The sequence below is a fragment of the Symphalangus syndactylus genome, chromosome 7, assembly GCF_028878055.3.
Source record: "Symphalangus syndactylus isolate Jambi chromosome 7, NHGRI_mSymSyn1-v2.1_pri, whole genome shotgun sequence".
Lineage (NCBI taxonomy): Eukaryota > Metazoa > Chordata > Mammalia > Primates > Hylobatidae > Symphalangus > Symphalangus syndactylus.
The window spans coordinates 7,410,107-7,429,441 of NC_072429.2; the positions used below are offsets into that span (position 1 = coordinate 7,410,107).

Below are 19,335 nucleotides of genomic sequence, written 5' to 3' on the forward strand. Positions count from 1 at the left end.
CCTTCCTGCACCGGGCCCTGATCCAGCTCTGGATGGACGGGCACATCAGAGGCCACCTGGCAGCACAGTTGTTAGGGCTTCCCCTTCCCTGTTTTATTTTCTAGTCTTCCCCAGCTCCTCAGGAGGTGTCGGAGCAGCCCGCCAGCCCAGCCTCTCCCCTCAGCAGCCGCCAGAGCTTCTGTGCGCAGGAGGTGCCAACCTCATCCCAGGGCCTGCTCAAGCTCTTCCAGAAAAACTCGCCCATGGAGGACCTTGGAGCCAAGGGGGTGAGCCCTGAGCGCCGGCACTCCAGCCTCCGTCCAGAGCGGAGCCCTCAGGAGGAAAGCTGGAGCCAGTCCTGGGCCTGGGCCTTCCCTCAGGGCCCTGGGCTGACCACTGGGCAGTGCCCACCCAGGCTGCACCCTGGCAGCGTGAGATGGAGCGGGCATCTCTGGGGGGCTCCACTGACCTGCTCAGTGTGCTGTTTGCACACTCCAGGCCTCTGAAGGGAAGGGTCCTCCCGCTGAGGAGCTGGTCTCCTGAGCCTTGGAAGGTGTGGCTCAGCGTGGCCTGGTCTCTCCCAGGAATCCTGAGGAAGGCCACACTTGCTGGCCAGCACTGTCTGGAGTGTTCATGAGGCTTGCGCTGTGGCCTAGGCCTCGGCACTCAGATGTGCTTCGGCCCCCAGGCTCCCTGATGCGCTTTTCCCTCAGGCCAAGGAGAAGATGAAAGAGGAATCATGGCACATCCACTTCTTCGAGTATGGGCGTGGTGTGTGCATGTACCGCACAGCCAAGACACGGGCACTGGTCCTGAAGGGCATCCCTGAGAGCCTCCGGGGAGAGCTGTGGCTCCTCTTCTCCGGTGAGTGGGATGCAGCCGCCCCAGCCTCAGCTCAGCCAGTCAGCCCCCAAGCTCTCCCCATGTGAGCTCGTCTGGTCCTGAGCCGGCCTGGAGTTGGCCAGGCAGGAGCCCCCAGCTCTTTCACACAGCCGGGAGCCGAGCTCTGGGCTCAGGCCCGGGGCCCAACCAGAAGGAGCATCCTGAGGGACAGAGGCTGGGGGATGGGCACTCTGCTGGCCGGGTGGTACCCTCCCGCCCACAGTGGGAGGGAAACAGGTTCCCTAGAGGCCTCCTTTCCTTGGGACAGGCTCTGACAGCATTCACACCCGTGGTTTCTGGAGGAGGCAAGTCAGCCACTTGAACTTTCGGGTAGAGCAACCTCCCAGGAGCACAAGGGAAACCTTTTCTCCCAGTTTGTGCTTGACCCCAAGCCCCACCTCTCCTCTGTGGGGCACCCGGTGTCTCCAACCTGCCCTGTTACTGCCCCCAAAGTACCAGAAGGACAGAGACAGCCGGCACCCGTGTCTCCCTAGGGGCCTGGAATGAGATGGTGACTCACCCCGGGTACTACGCTGAGCTGGTGGAGAAGTCCACTGGCAAGTACAGCCTGGCCACGGAGGAGATCGAGCGAGACCTGCACCGTTCCATGCCCGAGCACCCTGCCTTCCAGAACGAGCTCGGGATTGCTGCCCTCCGGCGGGTGCTGACTGCCTATGCCTTCCGAAACCCCACCATCGGCTACTGCCAGGTAAGGGGCCTGACGGGGGCCCAGAGACGGCATCTGCCACGAGAGGCTCACAGGAGCAGGCCCCTGTGGTCCCAGGCCTGTGTGGTAACCCTGCCTCGTGTCCCAAGGAAGCAGCCCAGCTGTAGAAAAAGACGTAATTTAAAAACAGTATTAATTGCTCATCTCATCCCCATGCCCAATAGAAGTTGTCCTCTTTGTACTTTTCTCTGAGTCCCAGCAGCATTTGATTGTGTTGTGTGTTTGGTAAAATAGGTATACAGAACATAAAATTTCCCATCTTCACTATTTTTAACTGTACAGCTCAGTGCTTTAAGCACATTCACACTGTTGTATACCTGCCACTGCCATCCATCCCCAGACCTCTTTTCATCTTGGAAAACCAAAGCTCTGTGCCCATTAAACATGCCCCAACCACCATTAGCAACCACTGTTCTACTTTCCGTTGCTATGAATTTGACGACTGTGTCTCGTGTAAGTGAAATATACAGCATTTACCTTACTGTGCCTGGCTTATTTCACTTAGCGTGATATCCTCAAGGGTCATCCATGTCACATGAATGTGCCGGAATTTCCTTTCTTTCTAAGGCTCAATCATATTACATAGACCACATTTTCTTTTCCTTTTTTTTTTTTTTTTTTTGAGGTAGAATCTCACTCTTGTTTCCCAGGCTGGAGTGCAGTGGCGCAGTCTCAGCTCACTGCAACCTCCACCTCCCAGGTTCAAGCGATTCTCCTGCCTAAGCCTCTTGAGTAGCTGGGATTACATACAGGCATGTGCCACCACGCCCAGCTAATGTTTTGTATTTTTAGTAGAGAGTGGGTTTCACCAGATTGGACAGGGTGGTCTCGATCTCTTGACCTCATGACCCACCTGCCTTGGCCTCCCAAAGTGCTGGGATTACAGACATGAGCCACTGCGCCCAGCTTTTTTTTTTTTTTTTTTTTTTTTTTTTTTTTTTTTTTCTGAGACAGTTTCACTCTTGTTGCCCAGGCTAGAGTGCAATGGCGTGATCCCGGCTTACTGCAACCTCCGCCTCCCAGGTTCAAGCGATTGTCCTCCCTCAGCCTCCTGAGTAGCTGGGACTACAGGCACGGTGCCACCACACCAGGCTAATTTTTGTATTTTTAGTAGAGATGGGTTTTCGCCATGTTGGTCAGGCTGGTCTCAAGCTCCTGACCTCATGATCCGCCCGCCTTGGCCTCCCAAAGTGCTGGGATTGCAGGCATGAGCCACCGTGCCCAGCTCAACAACATTTATTTAAGAGACTGTCCTTTTTCCACTGTGTGTTCCTAGCACTTTTGCCCAAAATAATTTGACTGTAAATTTTTTTGTTTTTTTGAGATGGAGTCTCGGTCTGTTGCCCAGGCTGGAGTGCAGTGGCGCGATCTCAGCTCACCGCAACCTCCGCCTCCCAGGTTCAAGTGATTCTCCTACCTCAGCCTCTCAAGTAGCTGGGATTACAGGCATGTGCCACCACACCCAGCTTTTGTATTTTTAATAGAGATGGGGTTTTGCCATGTTGGCCAGTCTGGTCTTGAACTCCTGACATCAGGTGATCCACCTGCCTTGGCCTCTCGAAGTGCTGGGATTACAGGTGTGAGCCACTGTGCCTGGCCAGTATTTCTATTTTTAATTTATTTTAAATTATTATTATTATTTTTAGAGACGGGGTCTTGCTATGTTGTCTAGGTTGGTCTCAAGCTCCTTGGACCAGGGGATCCTCCTGCCTCAGCCTCCCAGGGCATCTGCCACCATTCCCAGCTAACTTTTTTTTTAGACATGGGGTCTCACTATCTTGCCCAGACTGGCCTCAAACTCCTAGGCTCAAGTGATCTTTCTGCCTCAGCCTCTCAAAGTGCTGGGATTACAGGCATGAGCCACCAGCCACCACTCCTGGGCACTTTTTTTTTTTTTTTTTTTTTGAGACAGGATCTCTGTCTGTTGCCCACACTGGAGCTCAGTGGCATGACCATGGCTCACTGCAGCCTCCATCTACTGGGCTCAATCGATCCTCCCACTTCAGCCTCCTGGGTAGCTGGAACCACAGGTACACACCACCAGGCCCAGCCATTTTGTGTATTTTTTGTAGAGACGGGGTCTCACTGTGTGGCCCAGGCTGGTCTTGAACTCCTGGGCTCAAGTGATCCGACCTCCTCAGCCTCTTAAAGTGCTAGGATTATAAAGCGTGAGCTACTGTGGCCTGGCCTATTTTTAATTTTTTGAGGAACTCCATACTTCTTCCCCAGCAGCTACACCATTTTATATTCCCACCAGCAATTCACAAGGGCTTCGATTTCTCCACATCCTCATCAACACTTGCTATGTTCTGTTGTTGTTAGAGTGATGGGCATGAGGGTATCTAATTGTACTTTAGGTTAGCATTTCTGGCAGCTTTTGATTTTAAATCTAGGCATTTTCCTGGCCGAGTCAAATGGCTTGCTGTTTGCCTTAAAGGTCTTGTTAGCAGCTAGGGCCGTGTGTGGTCCTAGTTCTGCACCGAGTGAGTGGCCCTGGTGTGGGGCTCCGGCCATGTGGCTCACCTCCACATCAGCTTGGTCATACATCCCACCTCCAACACCCAACACCACTCTGCAGAAGTGTGATGTGTTGATGTCCACCTTCTCTGGTTTCCCAGTGCCTTCTGACCCAGTTTGAAGGAGTTGGTCGACTCTGTTCAATCAGTTTCCTACAAATTGCCCTTTGGCATTTCCTGAAGTTGGGTAGGGGCAGTTTCTCATTACCGGATGGGCAGCCCTCCTGAAGAGGCAGACTTGCTTGTAGAAGGAGGCCATTAATCTTCACCATGAGAACCTGAAAAATAATAAAAATAACAACAACAAAAAGAAGATCATGTGGGCCCTTGCAGAGAGGGGGCGGCTGGGAGGGGTGGGGAGAGACAGTTTTATTTGCTGGCCAGCAGTGCAAGCCTTCCCCGGCTGTCTCTGTGTCCGGCAGGCAATGAACATCGTGACCTCGGTGCTTCTGCTCTATGGCAGTGAGGAGGAGGCCTTCTGGCTCCTGGTGGCCCTGTGCGAGCGCATGCTGCCCGACTACTACAACACCAGGGTGGTGGGTGAGTGTCCCCGGGTGCTGCCTCGCCTGGGTCCCCAGGTGCCTGCTGGTTCCACGAGGGTGGCAGCCCTTCCCAGGCCGAGCTCCAGGCTTCACGTGGGTTCCCTAGGAGTTAGAAGGTAGCATTACACATTCGGTGGTTTATAAAAGTCCCCTCAGAGCCTAAATTCCTATCCATCTAACTATCTGTCAACTTTCTGATTATAGAAAATTGCAAACATCAAAACTAGAGAGTATATATCCCCCATGTAACCTGATGCTCAACTTTACTGAACTCACATCCAGTGAAATCTGTTATTAAGTGGAAATGGACTTGCAAGAGTGTTAATTAGGTTCATATTTAAGCGTGTTATCCTGTCCTTCCCCTGCCATCTGGTGTTTGGAGTTACCACTCTTGGGGTCCTTCAGAGCTGCATCTATTCACAGTCATCAGGATGGGACAGAGTCACTGAGGGCGCTGTTTACCTCTCATGCCTTAGGGAGAAATCAGTATTTCCCCAAAATAAAATTCAAGTGTAGTAGAAGAAATAGTTATTTCACCCAGTGGTTTGGGAGCTGTAGAGAGAAGACTTGAAGGGTTTTTTCATCCTTGTTTTCTCCTGGCACTCCAAGTCTCCTTCAGCCCTCACCAAAGAGCTGGCAGGGCTGGAGTGGCCAGGGCTCGTAGGCTGCAGGCGAGGGCCCACCCAGGCCATGGGGTGGGCTCACCATCAGCCTCGCTTATCCTGCCCGCAGGAGCCCTGGTGGACCAAGGCATCTTCGAAGAGCTCACGAGAGACTTCCTGCCGCAGCTCTCAGAGAAGATGCAGGACCTGGGGGTGATCTCCAGCATCTCGCTGTCCTGGTTCCTGACCCTCTTCCTCAGCGTCATGCCCTTCGAGAGCGCCGTGGTCATCGTCGACTGCTTTTTCTATGAGGGCATCAAGGTGATCCTGCAGGTGGCCCTGGCCGTCCTGGACGCCAACATGGAGCAGCTGCTGGGCTGCAGCGACGAGGGCGAGGCCATGACCATGCTGGGCAGGTGACATGCCGGGGTCCTTCTCCTGCCGGGGGCTCACAGCAGAACCCCTCACCAGCCCTGGGCACTGTCCAGTCAGCCTGAAGTGATGGTGCCCACCAAGTGCCAGGCTGCAGCTGGACCCGGGGAGGCTCTGGGGTCAGGAGCCGGCTCCTTTCTAGTGGGAGATGAAGCAGCGCTCAGTGACAGGTGCCAGGAGGAGTAAAGCAGGCACTGCGGGCAGAGCACGCTGGCTGGAGGGCCGCCACTCAGATGTGGGGTTGGGGATGCTTCCCCTGGGGGCAACCCAGAGCCAAGATCCAGTGACCACAATTCCAGTTGGTGGCACAGCTGGGCATTTCATGTCTACCAGGTGGTCCCGGTCATACCTCCCCAAGCTCAGCTGCATTGCAGCCCCCACGCCCTGGAGGGAGCAGGCCTGCCCTGGGCCTGCTGGAACAGCTGGATGAGCTGATGTCCCGCTAGTCACACCAAACGCCCAGGGTCATCCCAGCCTCTCCACCCCCTCCTTAGTCCCCACATCCTATCTCTTGAAGATTCTGTCTGGGATCCAGCCCCTTCCCTTCAGCCTGCTGCCTCAGCCCAGGCCCACCATGCCCTTTCCCTGGGGTTCCCCTCTCAGGTCTTTCCCCTGCCTGCATCCCAGGACTCTGATCAGACCTGGCCCTGCCCCTCCCCTGGGTCCTCTGTACAAAGACACTGTCTTAGCCCCCAGCCTGGCCTTCAAGCCCCGGCCCCTCCTGGCTACATTCTGCCCTGCCCTGAGCTCTGTGCAATTCCACCCTCCTACATAGCGTATTTGTCCGGACTGGAATGCCCCCAGCCCCCAGGAACAGCCTGGGACTCTGCCACTTGCCCGTGGCCAGGCCAGGTGCTGCCTGGGACTCTATAGATCCAGCAGGGTTGTCACCTCTCTACTGTGGGCCTAAGTAGCTTTTGGTCCACACTGATGTTAAGATACTCAGCCTGTGGCCGGAGTCTGTGGCTGGTTTTCCCGCCCCTTCCTACAGCAGGCGGATGGGGCCTCCTCCAGAGCAGGGGTCTGACTGGGGATACGACCAGGGCTATGGGCATGGGGAATCCGCCACCTCCTCCCACCTGAGTGTCGGGCTCAGCCCAGAGACCTGCCATGGACTGTGGTGGAGCTAGGTCAGTTGACCGAGGTAGGGCTCCATCCCCAGGACTGTGTCCCTAGAGAAGCTGATTCCCTGGGCTGCAGCAGGCCTCCCCACCCCTGACTTTCTTCTGCGACTTAACCTTTGATCCCTGAATCTCCTTGGCCAGGGCGAGAAGGTCCCACGTCCCCAGGGCCCCGCCAAAGGGAGGAAGCTCGTCATCCTTCCAGCTGGGTAGGGTCTGGGGTTATAAGGTGTTCCTGCCCAAGGGACCCCCCCGCCCCCGACTAAGAAAACAGCCCAGCGTCCTCAGGGTTAGTGCTCAGGCCTTGTGGGGGGGCACTGCCCTGTAGAGAGCTCCCCAACTTGCTGGGGGCCCTGCCGGGGCACACCTCTGCCCTCCTGCCGGGTGCCCAGTCCTCTGCACACTCCTTGTTAGGAGTCTGTGTAAAGATTGGGTCCCTCCGCATCATCCAGCTGTGGGAAGGAGGCTCCTTCTGCCTGGGCGTGGTCTGGACTGTTGTCCTCTGCCCTTTGCAGATACCTGGATAATGTGGTCAATAAGCAGAGTGTCTCTCCTCCTATCCCACACCTGCATGCCTTGCTGACCAGCGGTGATGACCCCCCTGCAGAGGTGGACATCTTTGAGCTCCTGAAAGTGTCCTATGAGGTCAGCACCCAGTAGGGCCAGTTTGGCCATCTGGCGTGTGGGTTGGGGTGGCTACGGGCAGGTGGCGGCCCTCTGCCCTGCAGTTGGCTTGATCTCACCAAGTCACCTCTGCCTATAGAAATTCAGCAGCCTGAGGGCCGAAGACATTGAGCAGATGCGGTTTAAACAGAGGCTGAAAGTGATCCAGTCCTTGGAGGACACGGCCAAGAGGAGTGTGGTATGGGTGCCAGTGGGGCTGGGCGGGGGCTGGGCCGAGGGGCAGCAGTGCCTTCTCCGCAGAGCAGGGCAGGCACAGGGCTCCACCACACCCGGTCTCCTGCACTGCTTTGGTATGAACGTCATGGTAGGATTTGTGGGACTGGGATCCAGGGGTGTAGGTGGGAATGTGGGGAGTGGTCCCAGTCACTTCTCTCTGCTGGTGGATGAGTCACCGGGAAGCTTCTCAGATGGCTCCCACCCTGAAAGCCACGTGCCCCGTCCTCTGGGCCGAGCCTGCCCAGCCTGGCTGTGCCACGTGTTCCCTGCGGCCTCCCAGGTAGCAACGTGCCGCCACCCTCCGCACACCCCAGATGGCGTGTGTCTGCCACGAGCTTCTGTTCTCATCTCTGGAGGGGCCGGGCCCTCCCTGCCACCCTGTGCTGCAAGACCTGTTTGTGGTCTCTGCCCCCAAAGGCAGGGACTTCCTCCATTGTTTCCACATTCCCAGCCCTCCTGCAGGCTTGTAGGACACTGTAAGGACATTGGGTCACAGCACCACAGACTGACTGCTTCGGCCAATTAAAGCAAACGAGCATTGGCTGCCAGGTTCTTGGGCTCCTTCCACAGAGCTGGCACCAGGGTCTCTGCAGGGATCCAGATGATGGGAGCCAAATGAGTGTCCCTCACCCTGTGCCTCAGCTGCACGTTGAGGACAGAGGCTCCCCCAAGCCCATCCTGGGAAGGAGCCCGGAGTGTGAACTGACTGGTGGGTGGGGGGCCAGGGATGGGCCGTGGGCCTCGCCTCTCCTGAAGGGTCCGCCCTTGAGTGCTGGGCCACTGAGAGGGCAGTTCACACCCTTGCCCTCGTCTGCTGAGGATGCTCTCACAAAGTGCCATACTTCTGTGACAGGAGCTTGTGATCCAGCCATATACCCTGTTTCTCCTTCCTTCTAGGTCCGAGCTATACCTGTGGACATTGGTTTCTCAATTGAAGAGCTGGAGGACCTTTACATGGTGTTTAAGGTGACAGCTCAGAGCCAGGGCAGGACCCCCTCCTGACCAGCTTCCTAGCTTCCTGCCAGAAAAGAAATAGATCTAAGAGTATCCTCTTAGAAATAGAGGATAGAAATAGGGAATAGAATAGAAATGAGAAATAGATCTAAGTGCATCCTCAGATGCAGTTGCATGAACCTCATGTGGTAGAATCGAATCCTTCTTGGAGTTTAGGCAGGACCTCTTAAATGGCAGAAAATCCATTCAAGTCATCTGACACAGAAGAGGGAACGCATTGCCCCTGTAATTGAAAAGTCTAGCAATGCACAGCTTCAGACATGGCTGGATCCAGGTGCTGAAATGTGCCGTCAGGCTCCCCCCACCTCTGATGTCCTCTGCACTGCTCTTCCTACACTGTGCCAGGACTGTCGTCACAGCTCCAGGGTCATACTCTCTTCTCAGTAATCCCAGTGCAAAGAGAATTTTTCTTTCTCTTGTGCTTTTAGCAAAAGACCCAGCCTTAATGGTTGGAATGACTGTCTTTCTGTTCTTGTTGCCAGTTCCCATCCACCTCTCCAGCTGCCTCAGGTTCTGTGCTCAAGGTGGCCGCTGCGCTGTGTCCCTAGTGTCACAACAGTTGAGCCAGCTCTGCTGGCCTCCTGGAGAGATCATAGGAGCGAGAGCAAGCCTCAGGCCTCTTGTTTCCCTGGAGCCCTGCCAGGAAGGCTCAGCCCTTCTCTGGGGCCAGCAGACCAGCTCTGCCCCCTGCAGGCTGCCAAGGACTCTGTCTCTCAGCCAACCCCCTCCCCATCTGTTAACAAGGGGCTGATGATACCCTGAGAGCTTCCGGGAGGTGCTGCAGTGTCTGGCCAGTGCTTACCACCCCAGGGCTCCGCAGGCTTGGACAGAGTGGGAGGGTGGACACACCACCAGCCTAGGGGTCCCCTCGACCCACAGGCTTAGCGGCTGGGCCATCTCACCAGACTGTGTCCCACAGGCCAAGCACCTGGCTAGCCAGTACTGGGGGTGCAGCCGCACAGTGGCCAGCCGTCGGGACCCCAGCCTGCCCTACCTGGAGCAGTACCGGATTGATGCCAGCCAGTTCCGGGAACTCTTTGCCAGCCTGACACCCTGGGCCTGCGGCTCCCACACACCTGTGCTGGCAGGGCGCATGTTCAGGCTCCTGGACAAAAACAAGGACTCGCTGATCAACTTCAAGGAGTTCGTGACGGGGATGAGTGAGTGCCTGCAGGGCCTACCAGGGGCCTGACCCTCCCTCACCCTTTCCTAGGAAGCCTCCAAATGCTGGCATCTCCTGTCTGTCCCCACTGCAGCAAGTAGGGGGCAGCTTGAGCCCCTGGCCCTAGATACGAGAAGAACAGTTTACCCACAGGAGCCAAGATGGAGTCCAGCAGGAGCCTTGCCCACTCCCCTCCCTCATGCAGTCTGGGGCTGCCAGAAGCTGGTCTTCCAGCCCCAGGGAAGGGCTGAGCCTTCCCAGCAGGGGGCCAGGGAGACAGGAGGCCTGGGACTCACCCCGTGACCTCTCCAGGAGGGAGTTGGGCAGCATAGGCTGTGAAGAGGGTCCCACTCGGACCCCCTGGAAGGGGCTCTGCAGCCATCTTGCCAGCCGCAGCCCCCTCCCTGGCCTTCTCCACAGGCGGGATGTACCACGGGGACCTGACAGAGAAGCTCAAGGTGCTCTACAAGCTACACCTTCCCCCAGGTGAGAGCCTCCTGCCCACTCCCCAGCCAGGATCTCCCACTCGTCCAGAAGTTCAGCTGCAGAGGACAGGCCTCTGTGAGACTGTGGGGCCTCGAGGGGGCACAGCGGCTCCGCAGGCTGGAGGTTCACATTGGAGGAGAGGGAGCGGGAGCTTGAGCACCTGTCAGAGGTCTGAGAGCAGGGCCTTGGCCTGGGAAGGGACGTGGAGGAGAATCCCATGGGTGACCGGGCACCACTGGGAACAGAACTCCCACCGAGGAGGCAGCTGGACCCAAAACCCACGAAGAGGGCCATGAGTGGAGCTTCAGGGCTGGAGGGCTGGAACTGAAACTGCTGCATGTATTTGTCAAGTTTGTTAAGGGTTTATTCCCAGAGGTTCAGCTAGAGAATCCTGTCACGTGGCCATGAGGAGGGGCCACTTCTCTCTGGCCTCTCAGTGGTGCTGTAGCCTAGCGGGGCTGCATTGGCGACAGGCTCTCTGCACAGGGGGGAGGGCTCAGTAGGGGTGGCTGCAAGGACAGTGCTCCAAGGAGGGGTCATCTCCCTCATCACAGAAGGAAACAAAGGCGCAGGCAGGTGGAAATCCTGGGCTGGGCACTCTGCTCTGGCTGGACCTGCCCCAGGTCCCTGCTGTTGCTTTGCCATCTAAGGTCAGCAGCTGCCCTCAGAACCGACCCCGGGGGATTTTTAGAATACTGGGGCCGAGCTTCACCCGAGGAGATTCTCACCTGATTGCCTGTGATGGGGCCCAGACCTGTGATTTTTAAAGCTGGCGGGCCATTGCTCTGTGCCTCCAGAGCCGAAAGGCTCTTGACACAGCTGTTCTCATTTGTGGCTGGCTCACCAGAGAGGCCCCAGTGGGACAGACCCCACTGGGCCTCGGTCCCAGGGTTGAGAGCATGCAGGGCTATCCTGAGACTCCTGAGCCCCCTCAGCCTGCCCTGCCCTGTCCTGTCCAGACACAGAGAACACTTGGGCTCTGGTGGGCTATGGCCCATGCCCTGCTACCCTCACCCAGGACCATGCGATCCGCAACCCTGGGTACTGCTTGGTGACCTCCAGCAAAGACGGCACTGAATGAGGCAGGCCAGCATGCACAACGCGGCACGACCCCTGAGCTACCCAAAGGGAGAGCAGTAAATTGCCTGTGCGTGGCTGGTCCCTACGTGCCCATAGGAGCATGAAACACCCCCAAAGGGCCCACTGGCCAGATGGTCACTGGGGCAGGAGGGCAGCTGCCATTCACTGGACTCCTAATTGTGTTGATTGGACTTCTATCTGGGACATGTATTTCCTTTTCAAACACAATGTCAAAGTCAGGAAAGCGGCTGGATGCGGTAGGAGGCCCAGGCGGGTGGATCACTTGAGGTCAGGAGTTGGAGACCAGCCTGGCCAACATGGTGAAACCTGTCTCTACTAAAAATACAAAAATCAGCTGGGCGTGGTGGTGCATGCTTGTAGTCCCAGCTACTTGGGAGGCTGAGGCAGGAGAATCACTTGAACCCGGGAGGCGGAGGTTGCAGTGAGCCAAGTTCATATGACTGCACTGCAGCCTGAGCGATAAAGTGAGGCTCCATTTAAAAAAAAAAAAAAAAGCCGAGGAAAGTAACAAATAACCAGAACCAATCATCACCATCAAAACTATTACCGGGCACTGTAATGGGCAGGTGCTGGGACTGGCCAGGCTTGTGGGCGGGGAAAGCAAGCCTCTGCCGAGGGCTGGAGGGAGCTTACTTTGAGAGGATCTCCTTGTTTCCTCCTGCCCTCACTCTGCCTTCTCTCCAAGCACAGCTCTGAGCCCAGAGGAAGCCGAGTCAGCCCTGGAGGCGGCCCGTTATTTCACAGAGGACAGCTCCTCAGAAGGTGAGTGGCCACTGGAACACGTGCCATGGCCCAGCCAGCGCTCTGCAGCCACCACCGCCTTCCTGTGGGGCTCGGGCAGTGGCCGGCAGTCCCACCTGGGCTCAGGGAGCAGGCCGCATGGGGTTCTCCCCAAGGGACCACGGGCTGGGCCCTGCCATGCTGGCGGGGGCTGGGGCCGCCCCCTGTGGATGTCCTCACTCCTGTTTCTCTTTTGTCTCTGTCTTCCTGGACCTTGGCTCCTCCCCCTCTGCCCCTCTGCCTCTCCTCTGCTGTCCCTTCCAGCATCTCCTCTGGCCTCAGATCTGGATCTTTTCCTGCCCTGGGAGGCTCAAGGTCAGTCCCTGGAAGGCAGGGGCGCCCCGTGTACCTCCTAACACTCTTCCTGCACTATCAGGAAGCCTGGAAGCTCTTTGTCCCAGGGACCCCTCTGGGACTGCATCCTCTGGGGCATGAATTCTGAGAAGGACCCAGAACCAAGCCACTCCTCTGCACCGCCTCCATGTCTGCTGTGGGTGGGCAGTAAATCAGGCCCCACACTAGGTGCCGAGCAGGCCCAGGGCACGACCGCCACAGCCACATGTTAGAGATACTCTGTCTTCATGTGAGTAGGAAAGAAATACAAAATGCTGTCATTGGAATGTGTGAAAGACACAGCATGGCTGAGGGGAGGCTAGAAAGAATAGTGGATGCTTTCCTAGGAAAACTCTTCATGTTCCATGTCACTTTTTTTGTTAAGGAAAGACACGCATGTTGAGTGCCTGTTAGAACTCATCCCTGTGCTATGTTTAAAGCCCGTTGGGAGCATCTGATCCCAGGTGACGGGAGCATTCTAGGCCCTGGGCTTTGGCAGTCGAGCTGGTGACATGCAGCAAACTTGCAAAACCAACCATAATGTCACCTGTTGATTTCACGTGGGGGATAATGCACACCAAGGAATCGACTCAGAACCAAAAATAGTGTGTACCAAGATGCCCATGGCAGTCCTGGCGACAGTGGCAGAGGCTGACTTGAGCTTGAGGACCTTGATTTCAAGGACAGAAACTGCAGAAGCAGGTACACCTTCTGTTGTACGTGGAACCAGCAGGCCACTCTAGGCTTGTCCCGCATGCTTCTGGGAGCAGCATGTTGGTGCAGAGCCCTGGCCTCAGACCGCATGTGGCCCCCAGGAAGCAGGGCCTCCATTCCAGGGTGAGATGGCCTGAGCCCAGAGAGGTGTGCCCTTCACTGCCACCACACAGCCAGCAAGAGCAGCTCAGAACTGGGGTGCTGCCAACCTGCCTGAGGTGCCCCCACCAGCCACACTGCCTTTGGGGAACAGCTCCAGGAGAGCTGGTCGGCTGCTCCTCTCCCCAGGTGCATGTTCCCACATCTAGGGAGTATAGTGTGCGCCAACTCTGGCAAATGTCCTCCCCGAAACGCTGCACTGAGCACAGGAGCTGTGCACAGACAACCCCTCAGTAACAGGCACAGCCGGCGTGGGTGGAAGGGGTCCTTAGGGTTCCCCTGAGTTCTAGCAGGAACTATAGAATTCATTAGTCCTCAGACTGGTCTATAGCCTGCATCATTGTTCACTTCAAAACCAGCATGTTGAGACTTGTATTCATTTGAAAAAAAGGAATTGAGGGTTTGGCGGCTTTTATTTTAACCTGACCAAGTGAGGGAATGCTTAGGCCCTTGCTCTGGTGCTACAGGGCAGGGCTGGGCGGGCCAGGCAGGAGGTGTGGCATGGGGGACCTGCCCCCCAGGGCCTGGCCTGTGGCTGGCTGTACAGAAACACAGACTACATCTCTCAAGGACCCCAGGAGCCTGCAGTCCCAACAGCAGAATGTTATTCATGTTCTTTTCATTTTTGCGTTTGTCCAGAAGCACTACCACAGGAAGAGCAAGAAGGAAGTGGAAGTGAGGAGAGAGGAGGTACAGGCCATTCTCTGCCGCTGTTCTTAGAGACCCCAGTCACTGCCAGGGAGCCCCCTACCCCGGGAGATGGCGGATGTGTCCCCCGATCAGGGAGCAGGCCTCGGGATACACAGGAGGCTCCATGCTCTCCACCAGCCCCACGGGCACCCAGCCAGCCCTCTCTTGCCAGCTTCTCTCCAGCTGCCCTGTGACTCCTCATCTGAGAGAAGACATTGTGGATCATTGTCATCAGCTTAGGTCCAACCACTGCAGCAATTTAGGGGAAACCTGTGGCTGTTCTGGGTTTTTTTCCCATGACCACCTTCCCAAACGCCAGGGTGTTTTGTAATAGGGCCCCGGTAACTCCATGCCAGAAAACACCCAACTCTTCCTCTCCCTGCTGTCAGCCCACAGCCCTCTCTCTCACATGACAAAGATTAATCTCTTTCCTCCTAACCTGCAGAGGAGAAGGGGACCAGCTCTCCGGACTATCGGCACTACCTTCGAATGTGGGCCAAGGAGAAAGAGGCTCAGAAGGAGACGATTAAGGATCTTCCCAAGATGAACCAGGTAGGCTCCACTGGAGCCCACAGTAGACATTTCTGGAGAGTTCTGACCAAGACTGGGCCCTAATATCACAGCACCCGCACTGCAGCATCTCCTGGTGGGTGGGAAGGCTCCTCCCTGCCTCTAGAGCCGTTAGTCCTGGTTGCCAGTCAGTGATGATTCCAGAAAGACAAGAGGCCAGTTGCTCCAGGGCCTTGTACAGGGGCATGTTTCCAGATTGAGTGTCCGTGAACCAGGAGCCAGAGGCTCGTAGGCTACCTTTGTCAAGATAGGCGTTCCACGCCCTGCACCCTCCCAGCCCTGCCCAGGGCTCTGCACACACAGGCTCACATGCACCCTCCATACCCACTCTCCATTCACTGGTCTCGCAGATCAGGAGCGTGGTGTCTTGCCAAGGGTCTCACAGCCAGAAAATGGGAGACCCCGGCTTCAAACTGCAAGCGTCGAGCCAAAGGCAAGTTTGGAGCACCAGCCTGACCATGGCCCTTGGGCCAGACCCACGGCCTAGCTGTGCCCAGTAGGGGACCCTGCAATCTGACCACTCCCCCAGCAGGCCTGGAGAGTGGGCACCACGTGCGATGAGGATTCTTCCCATTCTTGGGCCAGGGGGCCTAGACGTGTGGCTTAAGGACCTAGCACCCACCCTCCCCAGGACCCCCCTCCTCAGCTGACCCAGGCTGTACTTTCCTCATCATCACCTTCTAAAGAGCTTCATTCAAGGGCTGAGTTGAGGTTGCTTCTGATTAAAACCAAAGGTGATTCTAAAACACAACGGAGAAGTCCTTGTACTGACTGGATTTAGAGTCATGGTAGAAATCCATCTCTGTGTGCCAACAGAACGCACCTAGAAACAGGGAGGCTCCAGGTCAGACCGGCGCACTCTATGTGCCGAGAGAAAGGCAGCTGGAGGGGAGAGCCTTTTGAAGAGCTGTGTGGCCTTGGTCGAGCCACTCTCCCTCTCTGAGCCTGTGTCCTGATCTGTGAGATGGGAATGATGAGGCTCGTGGAGATGATTAACAAGACGGCAGCCAACATCCCTAGGCCGGCCCTTGTCATCAGTTTGGCTAATATGGACCCCGTCTGACTGGTCTTTTACCATCTGCCTGTTCTTCTGTTTTTCTCCTTAAAAGGAGCAGTTCATTGAGCTGTGCAAGACGCTTTACAACATGTTCAGTGAAGACCCCATGGAGCAGGACCTGTACCACGCCATCGCCACCGTGGCCAGCCTCCTGCTCCGCATCGGAGAGGTGGGGAAGAAGTTCTCGGCCCGCACAGGCAGGAAGCCCAGGGACTGTGCCACTGAGGAGGACGAGCCACCAGCACCCGAACCCCATCAGGACGCAGCCAGGGAGCTTCAGCCCCCAGCTGCAGGAGACCCCCAAGCCAAAGCAGGCGGAGACACACACCTCGGGAAAGCCCCACAGGAGAGCCAGGTGGTGGTGGAGGCGGGCAGCGGCGAGGGACAGGGCTCACCCTCCCAGCTGCTGTCTGACGATGAAACCAAAGACGACATGTCCATGTCCTCATACTCGGTGGTCAGCATGGGCTCCCTGCAGTGTGAAGACCTTGCAGACGACACGGTGCTGGTGGGTGGGGAGGCCTGCAGCCCCACAGCCCACATCGGCGGCACCGTCGACACCGACTGGTGCATCTCCTTTGAGCAGATCCTGGCCTCCATCCTGACGGAGTCCGTGCTGGTGAACTTCTTTGAGAAGAGAGTGGACATTGGACTCAAGATCAAGGACCAAAAGAAAGTGGAGAGACAGTTCAGCACCGCCAGTGACCATGAGCAGCCTGGAGTTTCCGGCTGATGCCTGCAGCTGTGAGGCCTGGCCCGGGGTGTCATCAGTGGGGCTGGCCTCATCTCCTCCTGCCTTTCCTCCCCTATCAGTTTCTCTTTAAAGGTGTGCCCCTCCTGCTCTCCCAGGAGCAGTGAGTTGTGAATGGAAAGACGGCTGGTGCAGACCCAGCTGCCTTAGACAGATTCCCTGGGCCTGCATCTCCTGGCGCCGGCTGCTTCTGGGCCCAGGAAGAGGCTGTAGCTCCCACCTTCCTTACACCCGGTAGGAGCCCTCCTCGCACCAGCTGCACCTGCCTAGCGTTAGAGGCTCTCAGATCTGCCCTTGCTTGCCTCGTACCTCTGTGCCCCGCACTGTGGCCAGGCCAGCTGAGTCCCTCCATCCGTGGATGCTCTCCTGCAGCTATGTGGTACGGGGGTCATTCCTGCCTCTTGGCACCAGGCTGGGGGGCATGTGCTTATTGGGCACCAAAGTGATGGAACCCTCAGGTGCTCTCCGGGAGCCTGAACCTCCTGACTGAGGAACGTGGGCAGAACATGTTTATTGCACAGGGTGGGCACTGCGCATAGGCGTGGCTGGCTGTACACATGCTCTCAGCTCATCATCCTTTCCAGTAACTTTAAAAGCACATCCCTCAGGCCCTGATATATTTCCTTGGATTCATTTCACTTGGCTAGAAATTACACTGTGCTCAATGCCTTAATAAATCCCTGAAAGAAATAAAACCCACTGTGTGCAATGCCTTGCTATGGCCCCCAACCACTGCTTAGGCCTCCCAGTTTCTCCCCAGGCCAAGTACGGGGCCCTGGCTGTGTTCTGGAAGTGCAAGACACTTAGTCCTCCACAGTGGGTGGAAGGGTGCAAGGCCTGCCAGGTCAGATGGAAAGCAGAACCTGTGGGTGCAGGCTGAGCAGGTCCTGACTAACGTGCACCAGGGGATGCCCTGAGCTGCACAGGTCTTCATGGGCAGGGGTTGTGGGTCCTGGTGAAGGAAGTGCATCCTCAGGCCTGGGCTGTAGCAAGCTGTCTGCCCTTGGGTTCAAGAGCCACAGGTGACCACAGGGGGCCCCAGGGCTGAGCCACAAGGATACCCTCACTTTGCAGGAGGAGCTGAAACTGACCAGTGTCCAGTGTTAGCCCCCACATGGGGCTGCTCTTGCTTCTACTAAAAGATACAGCAGTTACCCCCTTATCCACGGGAGATACAGTGGATATCTAAAACCAGACCCCCAGTGGATGTCGAAAACTGCAGATAATAACAAACCTTATACATACTGTTTTTTCCTATACATACATACCTGTGATTAAGTTTCTGAATTAGGCACCTTAAGAGATTGACAACAATAACTAATAATAAAATGTAACGGTTATACTGTAATGAAAGTTGTAAATGTGGTCTGTCTCACAATATCTTCTTGTACTGTACTCATCTATTTTCCAGGTGGCTGTTGACTCTGGGTAACTAAAGCTGCAGAAGGTGAAACTCAGAGGTACTATCGTTTATCTCTGTGGCTGCTGTTTTTTGTTTTAATTAAGTAGCTTTGCTTTTTTTTTTTTTTCTTTTTGAGACCGAGTCTTGCTCTGTCGCCCAGCCTGGAGTGCAGTGGTGTGATCTCAGCTCATTGCAACCTCTGCCTCCTGGGTTCAAGCAATTCTTCTGCCTCAGCCTCCCAAGCAGCTGGGACTACAGGCGTGTGCCACCATGCCCAGCTAATTTTTGTATTTTTACTAGAGATGGGGTTTCACCATATTGGCCAGGCTGGTCTCAAACTCTTGACCTCGTGATCCACCCGCCTTGGGCTCCCAAAGTGCTGGGATTACAGGCGTGAGCCACCGTGCCTGGCCTGCTTCTTTGTTTGTTTTAGAGACAGACTGGAGTGCTGTGGCATGACCATAGCTCACTGCAGCCTCAAACTCTTGGCCTGAAGTAATCCTCCTGCCGCAGCCTCCCTAGTAGCTGGGACTACAGGCATGAACCACCATGCCTGGCTTTAATTTCCTTTCTAGTATTTACACAAACTACCATAAAATAATTTCAAATGATTTATAACAAAAAGACTGTTCTTGGCCATAATATAATTAAGATATAACCCCACACATTTGGCAATTTTAAGTCTTACATTGATTATATTCAATTAGATTTGAATAACTTGGAATTTGGATAAATGCCTTTTTTTTTTCCATTTTTTGTCTTTACAGAGGTAAGATAAATGTTTTTAATATGTGGAAGTATAAGCTTGTGAATACACCAGAGAAATTAAACCAAAGAATAGAAAAGAGGAATCTGGCCTATTCACATGATACAGTGTATGACAATGTACAATAGTACTTTCATCCATAAATCATTCAGCCTGGGAAGATAACTCAAAATGTTTAACAACCAGAACAGTAACATTAAATAATATATAGATAATACAAATAAAAAATTTAAATTTTATAAGTAAACATGAATATTTTAAAACTGCTTACCGAGTAATATAAGTTGCATCAAACCACTCATGAAATCATTCTTACATTTCCAAGAAAAAAACTATATACATGAATTTTTAAAGGATTAGAGGTTTATTGCCAAAAAGAGAAAAATATACAGAAAAGTAGAAAAACAATTTTTCCAGCCAGGCGCGGTGGCTCACGCCTGTAATCCCAGCACTTTGGGAGGCCGAGGCGGGCGGATCACGAGGTCAGGAGATCGAGACCATCCTGGCTAACACGGTGAAACCCCGTCTCTACTAAAAATACAAAAAATTAGCCGGGCGAGGTGGCAGGCGCCTGTAGTCCCTGCTACTCGGGAGGCTGAGGCAGGAGAATGGCGTGAACCCCGGGGGGCGGAGCCTGCAGTGAGCCGAG

At 55.3% G+C, this 19,335-nt stretch overlaps 1 protein-coding gene across 4 annotated transcripts in view; it reads left to right on the top strand.

The window, feature by feature from the left end:
• Nucleotides 1-17,866, top strand: part of TBC1D9B (TBC1 domain family member 9B) — a 42,156-nt gene extending 24,290 nt beyond the window's left edge. Inside the window, exons 8-23 of one of the 4 annotated variants that reach the window (XM_063642417.1) lie at nucleotides 105-266; nucleotides 693-843; nucleotides 1,356-1,570; nucleotides 4,527-4,644; nucleotides 5,379-5,664; nucleotides 7,317-7,446; nucleotides 7,565-7,663; nucleotides 8,599-8,667; nucleotides 9,635-9,875; nucleotides 10,298-10,363; nucleotides 12,155-12,226; nucleotides 12,509-12,559; nucleotides 13,160-13,279; nucleotides 14,090-14,140; nucleotides 14,586-14,692; nucleotides 15,820-17,866. In XM_063642417.1, coding sequence (XP_063498487.1) covers nucleotides 105-266; nucleotides 693-843; nucleotides 1,356-1,570; nucleotides 4,527-4,644; nucleotides 5,379-5,664; nucleotides 7,317-7,446; nucleotides 7,565-7,663; nucleotides 8,599-8,667; nucleotides 9,635-9,875; nucleotides 10,298-10,363; nucleotides 12,155-12,226; nucleotides 12,509-12,559; nucleotides 13,160-13,279; nucleotides 14,090-14,140; nucleotides 14,586-14,692; nucleotides 15,820-16,500 — 2,619 coding nt within the window. In that variant the 3' untranslated portion in view covers nucleotides 16,501-17,866. The remainder of the gene's footprint in view (nucleotides 1-104; nucleotides 267-692; nucleotides 844-1,355; nucleotides 1,571-4,526; nucleotides 4,645-5,378; nucleotides 5,665-7,316; nucleotides 7,447-7,564; nucleotides 7,664-8,598; nucleotides 8,668-9,634; nucleotides 9,876-10,297; nucleotides 10,364-12,154; nucleotides 12,227-12,508; nucleotides 12,560-13,159; nucleotides 13,280-14,089; nucleotides 14,141-14,585; nucleotides 14,693-15,819) is intronic. The other 3 variants (XM_055284944.2, XM_055284945.2, XM_063642418.1) reach the window with 3 other exon arrangements.
• The last annotated feature ends 1,469 nt before the right edge of the window (nucleotides 17,867-19,335 follow it).